General features: G+C 40.8%; 1 protein-coding gene across 3 annotated transcripts in view; it reads left to right on the forward strand.

Moving 5' to 3' along the window:
• Positions 1-577: 577 nt before the first annotated feature.
• The window catches only part of GALNT11 (polypeptide N-acetylgalactosaminyltransferase 11), a 49,256-nt gene continuing 31,014 nt past the window's right edge, over positions 578-18,819 (forward strand). The window contains exons 1-2 of one of the 3 annotated variants that reach the window (XM_014944878.1): positions 578-693; positions 17,153-17,485. In XM_014944878.1, coding sequence (XP_014800364.1) covers positions 17,191-17,485 — 295 coding nt within the window. In that variant the 5' untranslated portion in view covers positions 578-693; positions 17,153-17,190. Of the gene's footprint in view, positions 694-1,255; positions 1,295-8,309; positions 8,427-17,152; positions 17,486-18,819 lie in introns of those variants that run through there. The other 2 variants (XM_014944880.1, XM_014944881.1) reach the window with 2 other exon arrangements.

Below are 18,819 nucleotides of genomic sequence, written 5' to 3' on the forward strand. Positions count from 1 at the left end.
TGTCAACTCTTGCCGCTATAGATGCGCATTAACTGCCAAGCTCAGGTTATTTTAGGGCAGCTGTGGTTGATTTCCCTCAGCTATCTCCCCCTTCCTGCTGAAGAAACCAGTCCTCCAGATTCCAGCCAGCTACTCAAACTACACAGTGAGGAAAACATTGCTCGTTGGCCCAGGCATCCATCAGCCTGACCTACTCTTTTTTTCCTCTTCACAGGCCTGGTATTTCCAGGGGCCACTTAAGACCATGAAGCCCAAAGCAGATGCCTCCTTGGAGAGACTGGAAAGGGCTTTAGTCCTCAGAGAGAGCTGGAAGCCTGGTGGGGTGGGCAGATGCACTTTGAGGGGAGAGCGGGATTGAAGGCCGCACATCCAGAGCTCTCCAGCCCTGATTCCACCCACAGCTTCATGGCCGTGCACCGCTCAGGCAGGAGCTCCAAGCAGGGACCCCACAGCCGCACCGCTCTCCCCATAGGTCTCGCCATCTTCTCAGACCCGGCCCGGCCCCGCCCCGCCTGTCATGGCGGCCGCGCCCCGTCCTCCTCACGTGACGCCGCCGGCCGGGCAGGGAGGGGAGGGGGAAGGAGGAGGTGCGAGCGGTCACGTGGGGGCACCGCCGCGCGCGAGCGGTGCGCGCCGCCGCCGTTGCTGCTGAGGGCACGGGGCGGGCGGAGGGGGGATGCTGCCGCCGCCCCGGTGAGTGCTGGAGGGAAGGCGGCGGCTCCGGGGCTGTGAGGGACGAGGGGAGGTGGTGGCGGTGTGAGGCAGCCCCTGGGCTGGGGAACCGGCGCCCTTGTGAGGGGCAGCCCCGGGGGGTGAGGGGACGGGGCCGGTGGCGGTGTGAGGGGCAGCCCCGGGGGGTGAGGGGACGGGGCCGGTGGCGGTGTGAAGGGCAGCCCCGGGGGGTGAGGGGACAGGGCCGGTGGCGGTGTGAGGGGCAGCCCCAGGGGGTGAGGGGACGGGGCTGCGGTATCAGGCCATTCCCCGCCGTTTTCCCGCCTGCCCTGAGGAACGCGACGGTGCCCGTCCCGGGGGCAGCGATTCCCGTTTCCAGGGGGCCGGGGTCAGATTCAGAGTTTCCCCCCATTTCTGAGTAAAATAAACGGTTTGAGTTATCAGTGGGAAGGCTGTGCTCGGTTGGGTCGCTGGATGAGCCCGGCCACGTTAGTTTAACCTGACCCTGGGGAGGGACTGTGGGCCCGGTGTGGGTTGTGCTGCACAGGATGGAAGACAACATAATTATTATCCTTTTTTTTAGTCTTTAAATGCATGTGAAGGAGCGGCAGCCTGCCTGCAGGTAGAGTGAAACTATGCAACTGTCAGCCCAAACTGTGGGGATCGGGACGTGTCAGCTTTGCTGGCGTTGCTCGTTTCATTGATTCATTTGCAGGGTGAGGTCAGGCGTTGCTTTTGGAGGGCTGTCTGACCTCCCGGTGTATTAAAGCTTTCTTATCTTTATGATTGGGAAACTTATTTTTAAACGGTTTCCCATTTTTTGGTTGGTGTTTTTTGGTTGTTTGTTGTTTTTTTTCCCCCCCACTGTTCCTGTGGTTTTCAGTATATACTTTGAAACATTAAGGCTTCCTTTTCCTCTTAGCAAATATGTCTTATTCTACGTGGCTGGTCTCCAGCCCCTCTAGTCAGTTCCCATTTCCATGTGGGTTTTTTTTTGTGTGTATATGTTAAAGCTTATAAGGAAGGCTGCAACAGAAATTGCTGAAAGCAAATTAATTGTCTCCAAGTTACTTGGAAGGCAAAAGAAACGTTCTCTGGTCCCTCGTCTGCGTGCAAACAGATCGAGCTGAGCAACCAACTAAAGCTCTGTGCTGCTGGTAGCAGGGGTTTAGCAGGTCAGACTCTGCTCTAGTAGGGCACTGGGAGCAAACATTGTGTTTGGAAGCTGCCTTTCCAGATAGCTGCTTCACCTTCATTTGTTTCTTCATAGCCTTAAAAGACTAATGTCATCTAGTACAGCATCTCTGCCAAACTGTATCCTGACTTCTCTTCAGTATCAGTTGCCGGGGAGCTGCAGTAAACCTGACAGAATTTTATTGTATAGCTAGATATAAAGTCCAGCCCCTACTTTTCCAAAGGAAAGAAAAAAAATCTTATGACTTGGCTTTGCTGCTGCTCTGTAAACAATCTGTACTTTATCTGTTTGGCCTAGCATATTTGGAGTATTGCTTTCTGTTTGAAGGAATGGTGAAATCTCCTAATGCCAGTACAATAATTATGCAGGTGGGCAGGATCATCAGTGCTCCGCCAATATGCTTTTTAAAAAATTTTCTGGAAAATGTATTTCAATATAAGATCAAATCCCTTCTGTCCTTACTTAGAAAGAGTAGTCTGTAAGTGACATCAAATATTGTTGAATACTTTCTGATCTAGCATCTGCTTTCTTCTATTTTTTTTTTTTTTTTTTTTTATGTGGATCTCACCTTAGTAGGAAACTGCTCCCAGACATCTCTGATTAGCTTAAGCTGATCCGAGTGCAGGCTGTGCACAGGAAAGGACAGTACCAACCTCTGACAGTATGTTTTGGCCTTGCTTTCCTCTAGAGAACCTCTGCATATGTCAAATAGTCCAGCTGGGATTCCTAGACCTCATTTTAGAATGGCATAAAGGTCCAGGTGGTTCCAGATAAGAAGCTTTTGATTAACAAGCAATTGGCCTCCCCCAGTATAACTGTCTCTGAAGAACTGCATGCCTTCTGCATAAGCTCTTCCTCATCTCTGGGTAAGATAAGCTCCTGCAGGGTTTTAGGAGCTCTTCTGCAGCAGGGAAGGAAAGTAACACTGCTGCTCTAATGAGCCTTCATCTCTCAGTCTCAGATGTGGAAGCCAGCAGGCTACGTGACGTGTTCTGGTTTAAGAGATTTTGACTGCAGATTTCAGGGCCTGTTGCCTGTCTTCTGCTATCTAATCACTTTGTCTCAGAGGATGCAAATTGATACTCCGTTATGCATAGGAGTAAAACTGGAAAGAGTTCTTGATAAGCTGCTGCGTGACAGTAGTTTATGAGAATGGGTGAATCTGTTTATCATTTTCGTAGCAATGATAACAGTAGGTGTGATTCAAGCTTTTTGCAAGGAAGAAAGCCCTGAAACAGCATGGCGAGGTAAACAAAGATGAATTATTAGTATTATGAAAATTTGTTTATACAAAACATGCTTCCTTATAGTAAATGCTTGAGAAACAAAAGTTTTAATGGTAGTTATAGGGCACGTGTGTGGAGCAGGGCAAACTGTGGGTGAAGCGGGTGAGATTAGAAGTATTTAAGCAGACAGTAAAAATGGGGATTTCAGATCATTTGACAAGAAAGAATAGGGTACTGTAGGGGTGAAAAGAACAGAGGGAGGGTCAGTATTTCTTTAGTTATGTTGAAGGTACTGTAAAAATGTTGTAGTCTGAGCAGCTGGCAGGTGGAGTTTGGCAGTGTGGCAGCTGTGTGTTGATTACTGAAGCAGAGAAGCAAGGGGAGACTTCCAGCTGAAGGGAAAAGGCAAAATTTTGAAAAAAATACAGTCGTTCCTCTCTGACAGTTCAGTTTATCGACTTCCTAAACAGTTCCATCTGTCTGGCTAGGCAATGCTACAGTTACAGGTGTCCCTAAAATCAAGTAATTTTCTTTAGTACCATTCATTTTGGAGAGGTGCTGCAATGCAACCCTGTTAATTGCTGTTGAAGAGCAGAAGTATGCTAGTATATTTCAAGTGCAGAAATTAATTTATTTTTTTCTCTCAAATTATTACAGAGGTGAAGCGTGTTTCAATCCCTGTTAGAGTGTGGGAGGTAGATAAACTGTCTTGATTCTTATCTAAGGTTTCTTTTTCAAAACATATGGTAGCTTATGGAGATGAATGCATCTGCTGTTGCAGCTACTGTGTTAATGTATAAAGTACTGTCAGTACAAAGGCCTCGGCTGTTAAACCAGTGTTTAGCAGTGTGAGTAAATGCATTTGTTCAGCTTATTTTGGGTAAGAGTTAATAGTATCCACCACATCCTTCAGCTGTGCTCTAGCATGTTTCTCATGTGAGTCAGCATTGTGTAATAGTTAGTGTAAATACTTTATTTGAAAACTGTAAAAACTAGAAATACACCGCAACAAAAAGGGGGGAAATTGGGAAGCTGATGATACTGTTTCAATCAGAAGTTTACTTCAAGTATACTAACTTTCAGCTATTTTGTCTTATGAACTTCTGAACTCCTTCACCAAGATGTGAAAATACGCTGTCTGTAGGTTAAAAAACTGACGGTGTTACCAAAATGTAAAGTATGGATTGAAGTGTCTGTAAGCGTGACGTTGTATCTCAGCCTTTTCTTGTGCATTCTAGGGTTTTGGCAGGCAGATACTTTGCATGTTTGAAACTAGAACACAGTACTTGGTGGTGAATCAACTTTTCCACTGTTTACACTATTTAGAAACCCCTAATGCAGGGAGCCTCAGGATTTTGTCCTGCCTGCTTTATGCTTTCTAGTATGAGCATTTATATGTGAGGCAGGGAGGAATCCAGACCCCAGTACCCCATGCTGCTCACAGGTAGGCATTTTGATGTCTTTGCTGGATTGAAGTTCAGTGTGGGGCAGGTGAGCTGTTGTGGTTTTTCTTTCTCATGGTAGTAGTGGTGTTGCAAGTCCTGCATTTCTGAGATCGAAGGTTTGCCGTGACCAATAAGTTACACCTTATTGACTGTGGTACAGTCACTGTTTGTGTGCGTGTTCTAACCCCTCTTGCCATGGAGCAAGCTACCTTGACAAAAATAATTTCTTTTGATGTGCCAGAGGGAAGGAGTATGTGCATGAAGTAACGTTGCAGAGCAGCTGGTGGGAGGTAACTGCTTACCTGCAATAACTTTTTGTCATTCCTAACGTTAACTATGACACACAGCCCCATTTAAGAAGTTGAATTTTAAATTGATGGGTTGAGCTAATAAACTTGCAGAGGCATGCTAAAAAGAAGATACCTCAGTAAATGATTGCTATGTGCCAAACTGATTTAAACAAATGCTTAATGAATGTTAGGAGCACATCCACAGAGGTCTTCTTTTTAGTTTATGTAAAACCTTCCAACTATTGTTGGCTAAATGACACAGATTTTTTTTGTGCAGACAAGGATTAAATTAGATGCTTTAAACCTTGGAGGTGGCCTTAATTAAAACAGATCTTTTTCCAGGAAGCACAAAACTGTCCTGTTTTGTTACACAACTCCTTACGAAACAATCTTCATAGGTATTTTGCTAATTCGTGCAGTGTCACATGAGGAACAAATGATGTTGCTGTCTCTGTTGATACCTCTTGAATTTGTTAGTGAATTTGCTTTCTGGAACTGCTTTCTTTAGCTTTTCTCTTTCCTGGAATACCTTAATTTTGACAGTTAATATGAATCTCTTATCTCTTGCATCAGCGGACACTGAGACTCATCGCCTGTGAAGCAGGAGAAGGCTAAGTTTTGGATTGCATGCTAACCTTCTGTGCTAGCAGCGTGTTGGAAAGCATGGCTTCTAGTGAAGTGGGAAAAATATTTTTGATTACTATGTGTTCTGTTGCAACATCCTTGATTTCAACATCAAAATCCTGAGTATGTTTTCCCATTAGAAACACTGGCAATAGATAAGTAAAAGAGACCAACAGGGGATGGAAAAGGAGTGGTCCACAACTCTTTCCTCAGAGGAATTTCTCTGGAGAAGGAGAGAATCGAGTCTGTAAAATTGTGTAGAAGGGAATAAAAGACAAAGAAAATTAATTTTTGGCATAACTTGGAGAAGTTTGCTCTCCTAAAAGACAGTGCAGAATCATTTTATGCTAGTGACTTATCATTCTAATTCAACAGTTAGTGACCACAAAATGTTCTTTTTTGGAAGCGTGCTAGTAGAAGGTCTGTTATTTACATATTTGAAACATTCCATTAATATATTGTATTTGATAATACAGTGTGTTTAGCAAGATAATCCTGTGTTAAATTGATAGCTTAGTTTAGATGTGCGAGTGAAAGCGTTTTCATTTATTCCATCTGTAGGTATGGTTGTACCAGCAACCGTGTCTCTTTCTTAGTATTACTGTATTGTGTTAAGGAAGGGAAAAAGAGAGAATGTTTCCTATACAATGCCAGTAAAATTTAGAAATAGGTTTGCTGGTGGAGCAGAAGGAATGATTTATGGTTGCTCTAAACCAGAGTTCTGCTTGATATTTGTATCCTCTCTGGTTATTGTGACCTCAGAACATTTGATGTATTTGCCTTAATGCATCGTTCAATTTTTATAGGTGAGAGCTGAGAAAGTGACTTGCTGAGGATCTCATCAAAATCTGTAGCAGAATGTCCCACAGGTCAATCTGATGACTATAGAGGTGTCCTGGTTCAGTCAGTGAGTTGGAGTGAGAACATGTAGTGGGTGTATATCCTTAGGATTCCTCTCTTCTCTCATTTTCTCCCTAATGTCTCCAGCCATTAGTAGAAACCTGTGCACAGAAATTACGGTAAGCTTCTGTTGAGAAAAAGGATCCAAAAGCAAGAAGACTGTGGTGTTTTTGTCTTTCATTTTTCCCAGTGGGAAGTTCTTGCTCAGAAAGTCTTATGCCTCTGCTGTTCCAAATGGCATGGATACTGTGGACTCTGTCCTAAAGCTTGGCGTGAAAAACTCCCTGTGACCTTTGTTTCTGGACGTGAGAAATGGAAACGGACGTTGAATTCAATTCAGTGCCTGCTTTTAGTATTTCTTTCAATTCTATGTTTTTTTAAAATGGCCAATCCACCCAGGAAAATTCAGTTAGGACATGATGTATTGAGGAAATCTTTGAGATAGTGCTATCTCAGCATGGAGAAAAGTAACAGGAGTTAAGAACTCCGAGCAGTTTAGAATGAGTTAAATACTTTACTACAGGAGTAGGGATTTAAACTGTAACTTGTTTTAACCTCACTCAGGGTTCTGGTGCTACATTTCATCTCTCTTTTTTTTTTTCTTTACTTTTTTTTTTTAAACAAATAATGTCTACGTATGCTAATATCAGTTACTTGGGCTCCATAAAAGTGTTTGATTCCAGGCTAACCAAACTAAGCTGCAAGGGCTTACATCTACAGCAAGTAGATGACAGGCTAGTGCTGTCTTACTGTGACATCTGACTGTGAGTGAGTGTAAAATGTCTGGGATCCAACCAGGGCACTTCAAATGTATTTTTATGTAAGTTTCTGTGTATTGGAAAGGAAAACCCTGCAGAAAAAGAGAAGTGAATTAGACTGTATGATTTGTGGGGATTAAGCTTGGTGGTCCATGAATTTTTGTAAGCTGATGCTGTAGGATAAGATACAATGTAACCATTCTCATTAAGACCATTTCCAAGTCTGTAATACTAGTAATAACTTAATTGCAGCCTTTTGAAGTTTCTAGTCTGAGTTTACAAATGTCTCGTGCATTTTTGTATACAGCTGTTGATTTCAGCACTGAGTTCTGCACAAGTGGATGATGGATGTCTGCTTGGTGCTAACTGCAGAACTGGGACTTGCAGGCAAAACTTGTGCGAAATGCAGTGTCCGTGGTCAGTAGACACAGGTTTAAAATTGAGACTGGTCAACCCCAGTTTTACTGTCCCACTCAAAAGTACTTCAGTGTGGTCTGTTTTGCGGCCAAAGTTGCTGCCAGCTTTTTTGGCAGGAGGGCTGTACAAATGAAGACTGAATTTTTTATTTTTGTTTATTTTTTTTTAAGAATTGGAAAATGTTTTCAGTTGCTTGTAAAAGACTGGAAAAAAGCCCAAAGCACTTTTGATGAAAATTTCTTAAAATCAACAGAAAGCATACCTAGAAAATTTCAGTCAAAATGTGGAAGTTTTATAAAATTACTAGTTATTTGGAAAATGAGTAAAGAAATTTTTTAGAATTGAAATTTGCATATAATGTAATGATCTTTTTTTCTAGCATTACTGTGGACTAATCTGTTGATATTATGATGAAGAATGCCTTAGAAATACACTGCTTGGTTATGCTTCTCTAGTGAGGGGCAATAAAATGACCAATCTTGTTTATGCTGCCAGATCTGTGGATCCATATGGGTCATGCATCAGCTGAAGAAAAGAAGGAGAAAAAAAAAAAAGGACAAGAGAGAGATATGAAAAAAACCTAACAACCCCAAACATAGAAAAATAGATCGGTACTCTTAGGGTGGTGTATGCAATCAAATGAGAAATAACCTTGCAGCATTCATGTCCTAAGACCAATCCAAATGATCCTGTTATCATAGAGAAACTGGTGTTTGTTACCCCATTCCCAGTCAGGACTTGGAAGCAGTACTCTGCAGCAAAGTGTTAAGTTTCAGGCTCAGCATTTTATTGTTCACTGAGAATGAAGACACCAACTGGATTTGACTGCTACTGCAGTAAATGTGTTTTCACTATGTAACCTTGCGCTGCCTCTTTAGTGCCGACTCTTCTGGAACAAGGTGAGCCTTCGTTCAGCTGTTCGTGTAGAAGTGTGTCTTATTTAATTATTTTGCATGCAGCTGTATTTCTGCTGTTATTTTGGTGAGCTTTGCGGACATATAAGTGCAAGGAACAGCTAAGTAGATTTTAAACATTTAGAAAAGGTATTAAGCAGCTTACTTGTGTGTAGCTGACCTTGTAAGCTCTCTTATATTTTGCAACTGTGTATAGTGCTGGGTGGTTGTTAAACTAACATTTAGATACATGGATCTTTAATGTGAGAGAGAGGTATTGAAAAAGAAGTTGTCAGTGTGGATTTTTTTAATCTTGTTGTTTTCTGAGCTGTGTGTGAAGAAGGAAGGGCTGTATTATAAAAATGCATGTATCTTTCTTTCTTTGGAGACAGTACATGAGCATTCTGGCTGCCTTGAGAACTGATCTTGCTATTGAAAATAAAATCTCATTGTTTCAATTGGAAGAAAGTATTTATTAGCAACGAAAAGGAAGAAGGTATTTTTAGGACTCCATGAATGGCATGGCATGTATTTATATGCCAGATGGCTTAAAGTAACATCCAGCCAAGCAGCCCTACGGTGCAACGTTTGTTAGGGGGATAGATAAGAAAATTCTGTACATGTAATTGTGCTTTGGGAAACCAGGAACTTTTTTCAGGGAATGAGAACACTGCAGCAGCATGAAACTCTGTACTGTATAGCACTTATTTACTCAGTATTGAGCACTAGGATTTTGGTAAGCTCATGTTTCTAATCCAAGTGTACTTGCTTTCTCTAATCAGTCTGGACTATTGTGTTACTTTTCTTGATGCAATTTGTTGTAACTAAAACTGGTGTTCTTTTCTGTTGTTTGTTAACATGGGATCCTGACTCTTATGAAACTTTTTCTTTCCAAAACTTGTACTGCTTTTTCCATTAAATGAGAGCCCTTGTGAAATACTCCTCCTCTCCAAGGAGTGAGAGTATGTGGGGAGAAAGGTATCCTTTATTAGTAAGAAAAAAAACTATTATGTTTTGTGGTTGATTAGAAGTGAAAGATGTTACTGCAGAAGATACTTTTCAAAATTTCTTCAAGGGAGCATTGAAATGGAGGTGGGTAAAGAAGGAACCTCACATTTTTATTAGAAACATGCTAAAGTGTTTGCATTCACTCTGGTATGGCAACCTGCTAAGAAAAGCTTTTTTACAGGAGTTGAGAAATTCCAAAAAGCTTGATAAGTAAAGTTGTGTTTCTAGAGGAAGCATTTCAATATATAGTTTACAGATTTAAAAATGGTAGTATGCAATATTTAGACATCTCTGGTTAAAGTCCAAAACTTGAAATACAAATCAGGATATAAGTGAGTCATTTGCTGTGGTAAAAGAGTGAGGGGTGGGAACTTTAAAGACATAAAGATGATTAATTTTTAATTTTTTCCTAAAACACTTTATGCATTTCAGACTTGGTATACTCATAGTATAGTTTCTTACACCTTCAGCAATTCATGCAACTAGTCTATCTATCTGCCTTTCTTTATCTATAAGGTATAATGAACATTATTGCTATTTTAAGATTATTTATCTGTGAAGTGCTGATCAAAATTTTGCGTTCTTTCCAAGAGGATTTTTTAGGTGGTATGACATGAATTTGTGTAGCTGTGCTGAAATGACTAGGCTGTTGGCTCTCACAGCTTTTAAAGTTGCATTTAGAAGTGACTTACAGAGGGTAATTAAAAATAGATCTTAGTGTGTCATCTCATTAAAATGAATGGGAACAGTGATCTTATGCAAGAGGACAGCCTGTGGTCCACAGTATGTTTCTGTGAATGAGGGTTACTGTGACTGGAGTTATATTAGTCCTTTTTAACTCTTTAATTTTCCCACCTTGCACCTCAGGGTGGTTCTGTTTTCTTGATAACATCCCTGTAGGTGTAGGTAGCAGCAGGCTGCTATTATTCCCCCCCCCTCCTCAAAGCCATCTCATCTGCAGGCTGAGGAAGCCCAGCATCCTCAGCTTCTCCTTGCAGGACAAGTGTTCCAGCCCATGACCACCTTGGTGGCTTTCCACTGATCTCGCTCCAGATTACTGATGTCTGCTTTGTACTGGCAAATCCCAGCCTGGGTACAGTACTCTGCCTAATGGTAGTCTAATGAGTGCTGCGTGGGGTGGTGTAATTGCATCTCCCCATCAGCTGGCTGTGCTCCCCTTGATAAGCCCAAATGCTGTCAGCTGTTGTCCCTGCAAGGGCGTGCTGCTGGCTCCTGTGTAGCCAGCCCTCCCAGAGCTGCTCCCCAGGCTGTGTCAGGGAGTTTGTCTGTCCCAGGTGCAGGACTTAGTATTTGTCCTTGCTGCATGTCATGAGGTAGGTTCCTGTAGGCCCAACTTGTCTTCACATCAGTTACCTGCACATATTTTGTCAAAAATAGCCACTTAATTCATAAATTATGACTCACCCCTTCTGTGAGGCCAAAAATTAATGGTTTTGTTTAATTAAAAACGAGCTGGCAGGTAGATCCAACTTAGTGCTAAGACGATCCAATAGGAAAGGTTTTTTTATAAGGAGTTAATTGGGTTGGTGTTTAGATTCTGAAGCGCGTGAAACACTGTGCTTTTGTTTGGAAATATCTCTGGCTTTTGTTCTGAATATGTGTTCAATGGATGTAGCTCCTGGCGAGGTGTGTTGGAGTCTGAAACAAAAGCTGCCTAAGGTGTCCCTTTTTCATCTTCCTATATTAACTGATTCTCCCTTAAGACTGGTCGCAAAGTAGAGGATGCCTGGAAAAAACATTTCTCATTGAAGTGCAGAAGCTACTGTGAATGGCATCTCTGCATGATCAGTGTATTACTGGAGTACTACTTTTTCCTAATCTGGCCTCTGTTCATCATACTGTTAATGCTGCTGTTTGCTAGTGATTCAACAAGAAAATAGGAAAGCCTGTTCATGCTGATCCTTGCTTCGGAAGAGAAGCGGTGGTAGCCATAACATCTTGGAGGCCAGGAAATATATAGAGTTAAGGCTATTAAAATGACAAAATTGCATTTGTAAGTAGTGTTACTTTATCTTCTTGGGATTTTTCCCCTCAAAATAAATAACAAAATAAAAATTAAAAGCAGAAGGTCATGCAGCAAACTGTGTTCATACTCTGTAGAAAGATAAAATTAGTTTAATGATTTTTTTACTAGAATGCTCTTTAAAAATGAAGATTATACACATCTGTTCCTTCCCTTAATATAGGTCCAAAATACACAGGCGGTTTTGCAGGAAATCTGAGTAGTATGAGTTGCAGCTCTGTCTTCGTGGGTTTTTTGTCGTTTTTTTTTTGTTTTTTTTTTAAAAAAAAAAAAAAATTTTTTTTTTTTTTTAAAAAAAAAAAAAAATTTTTTTTTTTTTTTAAAAAAAAAAAAAAATTTTTTTTTTTTTTTAAAAAAAAAGAAAAGCTGTTCTTGGAAAAACTACAAGCAGACTTCAAGGTTTTCTCAAGTAATTCTTACTCCTCTTTCAAAAATCTTGAGGCTGATCTGATCCACTGTTTGACCTCTGACAAACATGAGTTTTGGCACAGTCATGAAATATCTAGTCATACGGTGTGTTTACTAAACTGTTGAGGTTAATCCAAGCAGATGTCAGTGTTTAAGCAGTGGCTGGTCTTAGAGCCTGTAGCTACTTTTGCTCTTTAAGTCAAAATATTGTGAAATGTGGTTGGCAATTTTCTTTCATTAAAAGTATTGAAGGCGAACACACTGGGCCCGTGTTAGAGCTGCACAGGTTACTAATGACAAGCTTGTTGCAAGGATGCTACAAGAAGCTGGTGCAGTGTGGAAAGCAGTACAGCACAGTAATTACTGAACCTCAAATCTGGCAGGTAGGCTCCTAGAGTTTTTTTTCAGCTTTGCAATTGATTGACTTTCAGAGACTTTTACTAAGTTACTAATACTTAACTTTTATAGTTCTCTTAAAAAAAATATTCAATGATTTACTACTTGTGCAAGGAACTGAGACTTCTTTACTGGAATTCATGGAAATTAGAGAGGAATTTTTTACTATTGGCATTTCTGGCATGTGGGTCTGCAGACTCAGTTCCAAGGCTTTGCCAAAGTCCAAAAACTATCAGGCAATAAATATATATGACAGGCAAAAGAGAGACTGAAAGGCAGAATATTTGGTTAGAAATTCTCAGAATACTGTGCCTTTTAGTTTTGATTTCTTCTGAGCTGATGTTGATTGGAGCAGCTTCTAAGAATTTTTTTTCCTTTCTTGGTCGCCCCTGTCTCATCCAAAAGGGGTTGTAATTTCCTGGTGTGTAGGAGATGCTGCCACCTTGAATGATTTGTGTTTATCATGTTAAGGTATCTCTGGATTCCGAAGTATACCAATGCAAAGAGCCATAACTCCATGTATCACTAGGATGTTGTATATGTGAATGAATGCTTGTAAAATACTTTAAGGTGTTATCATTTATTACTTGCTGTGAATGCTCCTATATTGCCAAGGGAGAGGGAATTTCTTCTGTTCATTCTGGATGTTCTTTGCTACATGCGTTTTTGGGAAAGAGAATTGTTTGAGGTATTTTGGAAACTTACTTCTGGCAGCTGTGTTGCTTTTCAGAAATGAGAGGAAGAAACACAATAGACCCTTCAAGCCTAGTCTCAATTACCAGTAATTGAGGAACTGTACTATGAAAGAATTCTTATTGATATGTTTAAATCATAGATTATTTTTTTTAATGGGAACTGATGTTTTTGTGTGCATTTGAATAAACATAGAAATGGGTTTTAACTATCCTGTCTAAATAGCAATTTAGTGTTGACTGGACTCAGTTTTACTGTATTTATTGCATAGGTGAAAATTATTCTTATGAGCTCATTGATATTATTATCTGGTAATGCAATTCTGCTTTTTTTGATTGAAGTTGTTTCTATCTGTTCAGACCTGCTAGCTCTGCTTGCGTTAGCAGAGCTTTAGGGCTGTTAAGTTAAAAATATATATAATCTGTTTTTCTCATGCAGCATGTATCAGGGCTGAGAAAGATACTAATACTTCGGATTTGAAAGGCATATCCTTTGCAACTCCTGTATTAGGAACAGCTTGTCTCTGTTTTAAAAAAAAAAAAAAAAGAAGAAAAAAAGGGGGATGGGGGGAATGGAAAGAATGGTTTGGCTTTGCTTAAATTTCAAATTTCAAAATCCTGCTTGGAGGAACCAGCTGGGAGGATGGATGTTTAAGACAATCCTCAGGCTATCGTGACCATGCATAGGCAGAAACAGTTGCTGGGGAAATTGGCAAAGAGTGTTTCATAGAAGACTTCATGGAACTGGAGGGCAAAGGAGTCTGGGCAGGGTAAGGCTTTTATTCACTGTGTCTAGATGGCTTGTAGGAGAAGGTCATGGGTAGGGAGATGGATAAGGTAAGAATCAAGGGCCAAGTGTCTCCCTCAGTGAACTGTTTCCCCCTGGGTCCTTGTGACCAGTTGAAGTATTGTTTTCTCCCTCCCTCTGGCGTGTATCAAAGTGGTTATTTTTTCATTGCGTGCTGAAATGAGTGAGGGGATACTTATTTCTTGATATACCGAGGAGAGGTGAAGTTGTATTGATGTGATTGTACTTTGTATGCATAGAAGTATAGAGCTGGAAAGGTTCTCTTGGCTCCTCAGGGCAGGTCCCAAGCAGGACTGGCATTGCTTAGGACTTGAAAATCTACTGTGGCCTCTTTGCTAAACACATCTGTAAGAAGTCATGGTCAATCTAAACCTGGACCCTGCAGCTGTGACGCAGATTGTGACTTCTGTGGCTGCTTAAATGATAGAAGTGGTTGAAATCCATAGGACAGTGGTTGTGTAAATGCATATGCGTTGGTGAAAAAGTAAACTAATAAGCCTCAATGTGCTTTTCATAGGCAGGGTATAATTTTTTTCCATTCTGCCTTCAGAAGTAAGTGTCTAACAAAACATTTGGTACTTAAAGAAAATAGTGACTCTGTATTTTCCTGCCAAACATATTACCAAATGTCTTGGTTGAATAGCAAGCTATTGAAAGCGTCTAGTTTTCTGCATCATGGAGGTTCTGTCATTTTATTTCAATGCAGCATTTCAACTTTTGTATCCTTCTACAAAACTGCAAAACACTGAAGGAGGGGGAAAGAAGGTGAAGAGTTCTGCTCTAGCAAGGAGCATGTGGAAATAACACCACACTCAGGGTTGCATTTGTTCCCTTTGTAACAGTAACCAAGCCTGAGCTTTCAGCCTGGTCAGAGAGCTTCCTGGAGATGGAAGGGAATTTAAAGGAAGGACTTTATCCCTTCCTCTTTAATCTGAGTACGCTGTGACTGACATCAGGCAAACTTTCACTCCGGTGTGGCTAGAAGTGCCACAGCGGCCAGGTGGAGCTCTGAGCTGTCAAAGAGGTGCAAGAAGCTGGGAAAATACCTAGTCTGTGATGAATTCTGCTCTGTGTGCCTGTCTTCCTGCTGTTACCTGAGATGCCAAGCGTTATCTTTCATGTTCCTTGCAAGCTGCAAGTAGATGTATCCATAAACAGCTCCGAAATGAAAAAGTTCCTTCTTTTTTTAATAGTAATTTTTGTCTTATTAGAACAATTCTGTTCCACAGTGGTAAGTGCATGTGCCATGATGTTAGGATTGTGTGTCTGTGTTACCATAGTGAATGGCAAACAACTCCAGCAGGTTTTGAGGAGCAGTATATTAAGCTTGGACAAGATTTACTATGACCTGCTTGTGGCTGCGCAAAAAAAAAAAACCAAACCCTGGCAAGCACCCAGATCTTCTTTTATGGAAAAGTATTAATTGTCTGCAGGCTGTCTGGCAAGAAGAATTATTATAATTAGAGGATATAACTGTTTATCTAATCTTGCTCCTTTGCAGCCTTGCATGCTTTTTCTGAGCCGGGACTGGTGGTCTGCACCTGGTAAACCCATTCTGCTAGCTAGAATGAGGGGTTTTTTGATCACTTCTACTCCCAGAGCATTTGCTGCCTGGCTAATTTCATGACCCTGCAGTTAAGCAGCAAGATTTCTGTGTGACCGTCTTAGAGAAAGAGCCTGTTTCACAGAACATACAGTTCATCTGTATGCACAGGGTCAGAATGAGATTTAAACCCCGTTTAAGACCTTTTTAAGCTCCTTGAGCTTAACCGCTGCGTAGATTGTTGCCTTGCAGAAGTGAGGGAGTTTGGCATGGTAAGAATAATGGGCAAATTATTTTTGAAGAGGTTTGTGTTTTTTGCTTTATTTTACTTTGTGGATATTTTATTTTTGGGAGGGAGACAATGACCTGCTTAAGTCTGGGAAATGTTAGCTTGAATTTTGACATGTATTCCTTTTGGATGCAAGTCACTCGGAATAACGTTCCAAAATAAGTGGGATCTTTAGAGGTTTCTTTGGGATCATGAACGCCTTCTACCTCTGTTTAGTAGTTTTCCATATTAAGATGGGATTAATCTGTTTGTACTCGTAAATGTTTGTTCTTTGCCAGGCTGACCTGAAGACTTCTGGTAGTTTCCGACTTTTGAGAAGTCTGAAAAATGCATCAGCATAAAGCCTTGATTCCTACCCCAAGACTCTATTTTCTAAAAACAAATGTTTTGCTAATTCAAAGGTGATGAAGTAGTTTCCTAATTTTTGTTGCTATGCAAAGAATTTGTTGTGGTTGGGTAACGATGAGAGAAATTAAATTCTTTGAGTTAGTGTTTTGCTCAGTTTTGGGAACTGAGCTGTCTAGTTTTTGGGGGGTTTTTAGGGGCTTTTTTTAGATTTGAGGAACTTGAGAAAGTTTATCTGATTCTCCTGGGCCATAAATAAAATGTTACCACTATCTTCATATGCTTCACTACAGGGATTTGCTTACAATACTAATTTTCAATATAGCTTGGGGAAATTGTGTTAGTGGATGGATGCCTAAAGTAAAACTCTAGGCTGCTGCTTTCCACCTCTAGGTAGGCATCTCCTCCAGGGAGTATGGAAGCTCTTCTGGAGTCTGCAGAGGCCTGGAGGAACCCAGTAAATGACCTTGGAGCTCTTTGCTGTAACCTATATCTGTATCTTTAGATAGAGTATCTGTAAATGTGACTATCTTGGTACTTTGTGTTGTTAAATTGCACCCCATGATTTCTGAAATTTCTGGGATGGCTTATGATGGCTGTTCTGAAATTTGAGGCAAGGAGGACTGAACTATGAAGCTTTTTGAGTCTTGTGTTGTCTCATTCCATGCTTGAGGATAGGAACTAAACTACAAAAGTGGACGTGTCTGGACATACTTTTGGGCAACTGGCTCAAGATGGCCCTGCTTGAGCAAGGGGGTTGGATAATCTGACCTCCAGAGGTCCCTTCCAACCTCAATCGTTCTGTGATTCTGTGAAAAATCCTGTGTGTAATATATTTAGTTAAATAGTGATATGTTTAACTGAATACAGACATACAGGGAATGTACTGTTGTGGAAGAGATATAATTATATAACTATTACAAGGTAAAAATAATTGTTTTTGTGGTTAATTATGTGTCACTCGGCTCTTAGTGATTGTTTGCTTCATGTTTTAAAGCAGTGGTATCTACACAGATTGTGCAAACTGGTCATGTTTATTTTTTGAATGGGGAAATGAAAAGGGATTTAATTCTTAAGGTCTGTGCTTAAAGGTTAAGTTCCAAAAAATCGTTTAATAGAAAAACAACCTATAGAATGCATTGCCTAACCTGATGAGGTAACAGGCAGCACTCTCAACATGTGTGTTTTCACTCTTTCAGGTAATTGAGAATGGGTCCTCAACGATGCTAAGTCTACAATGGGAAGTGTCACACTTCGCTATTTCTGCTATGGGTGCCTTTTCACATCCGTGACCTGGACACTTCTGCTCTTTGTTTATTTCAACTTCAGTGAAGAGAACCAATCCTTCAAGAATGTGCCCGTCAAGGGGCTGGAACCTCAGAGGCCATTTCCAAAAAAATTCTACCCCCGTTTTACGCGGGGGCCTATTCATATACCTGAATTGCAACAGAAAGAGAACAAGATAGGAAATCCTCTTGGAAATCATGTCCAGGACCCAGTTAAAGGGGAGATAGAATTTTCTCCTGAAATGGGTAAGTGGTTTTCAGTGCTGGTGGCAAAACTATTGAAGCAGTAGAACAAATGAGATATTAAAGTTGGTTTGTTTGCTTTTCAAAGAATTGCAGGGAAAATTGTGTAATGAAGTAGTTTTGTTAAAATGCAGGTGGTACTAATGGCTCTCTTCATTATGAATTACTTGAAATTTATTCTATTGTGTTTAATCCAAAATACACTATTTGTAACATTTATGGCTGTGCTGTGTAAGTCCTTATGAGGAGGACTGGATGACAGCAAGGTGTAGTTCTTACTTTTGGAAGGTTCAGTATGTGCTTGTTTCATATCTTACTCCTATGTTGACTGGGCTCAAATGCATGAACTATATTAGACACAGAGAAGCTCTACTCATATGCAGTAATTAAAAATGGCTTGATAACAATGCACAATGAAGAGGACCCATTGATTTGGAAAATATCCTTAGAGTATGAAATAGTCTACAAAAAAATGTGTGTGGGACAAATTACAATGAAAGATTTATTGAGATGACAGTGGTTAGGGCCAAATCCTGCTTACTTTGCACCAACAAAGATCTGTGTGTTTCGTTGGAGCATATTTCATCAATGAGATGATTTGGGTTTGTCTTCCAAACTTGCCTTCCAAACTAAAATACTTTGTACGTTTAACTCCTTACTGCTTAGTGTTTGCTGTTTTGTTCAGATATGCAAACTGAGGTGTGTTGTGTACTGGCTGTGAACTTGCTGTAAGTCTGGGGGCATATGTTGAGTGTTGGGGTACCAGTGTCTGCTGCTTTGGGAATTATGGCACTCCTTCATGGCCAGGAGGTTCATACTCGTATCTGATTGAAGTCCTCTGTCATTACTGTGCACAGATGCTGGATCACCGGTTTCAAGACTTCAGAGAACTTTACCAAACTTCATTTTCTGAGTTAGTCATTAGACCTGTGTGAATATGTAGGAAAAATGCCAGTTCACGTTGCCCTGTGGCATTACTAAATGTTTATCAGTTCACTGCAAAAAGCAGGAGAGCCAAGTGAGGTGAAGGCCAGTCCAGAGGTGGAGATTTCTTTCCAACTATTCAGTACGGGCCAGGAAAGTAATTGGAGCTTTTTAACTGAGAAGTCCCTTGATCTTCAAACCAAATGACTGGTTTGGTTGGTGAAAGCCAAGGGGAATTATAGTGCCAGGATAAATTCTACAGGAATCGTCAGGACATGGCTGGCTCTCTGCTAGCGTTAGATCAGGTACTGCAGGAAGGGGCTTTCCTGTCTATCTAGGGTAGGGCAGTCATAAACACACAAAGCAGAAAAAGAAATGAAAAGAAAGTTGGCATGTGATAGCCAAAACCAAAC

Source organism: Calidris pugnax, unplaced genomic scaffold (genome assembly GCF_001431845.1).
Source record: "Calidris pugnax isolate Ruff unplaced genomic scaffold, ASM143184v1 scaffold54, whole genome shotgun sequence".
NCBI lineage: Eukaryota > Metazoa > Chordata > Aves > Charadriiformes > Scolopacidae > Calidris > Calidris pugnax.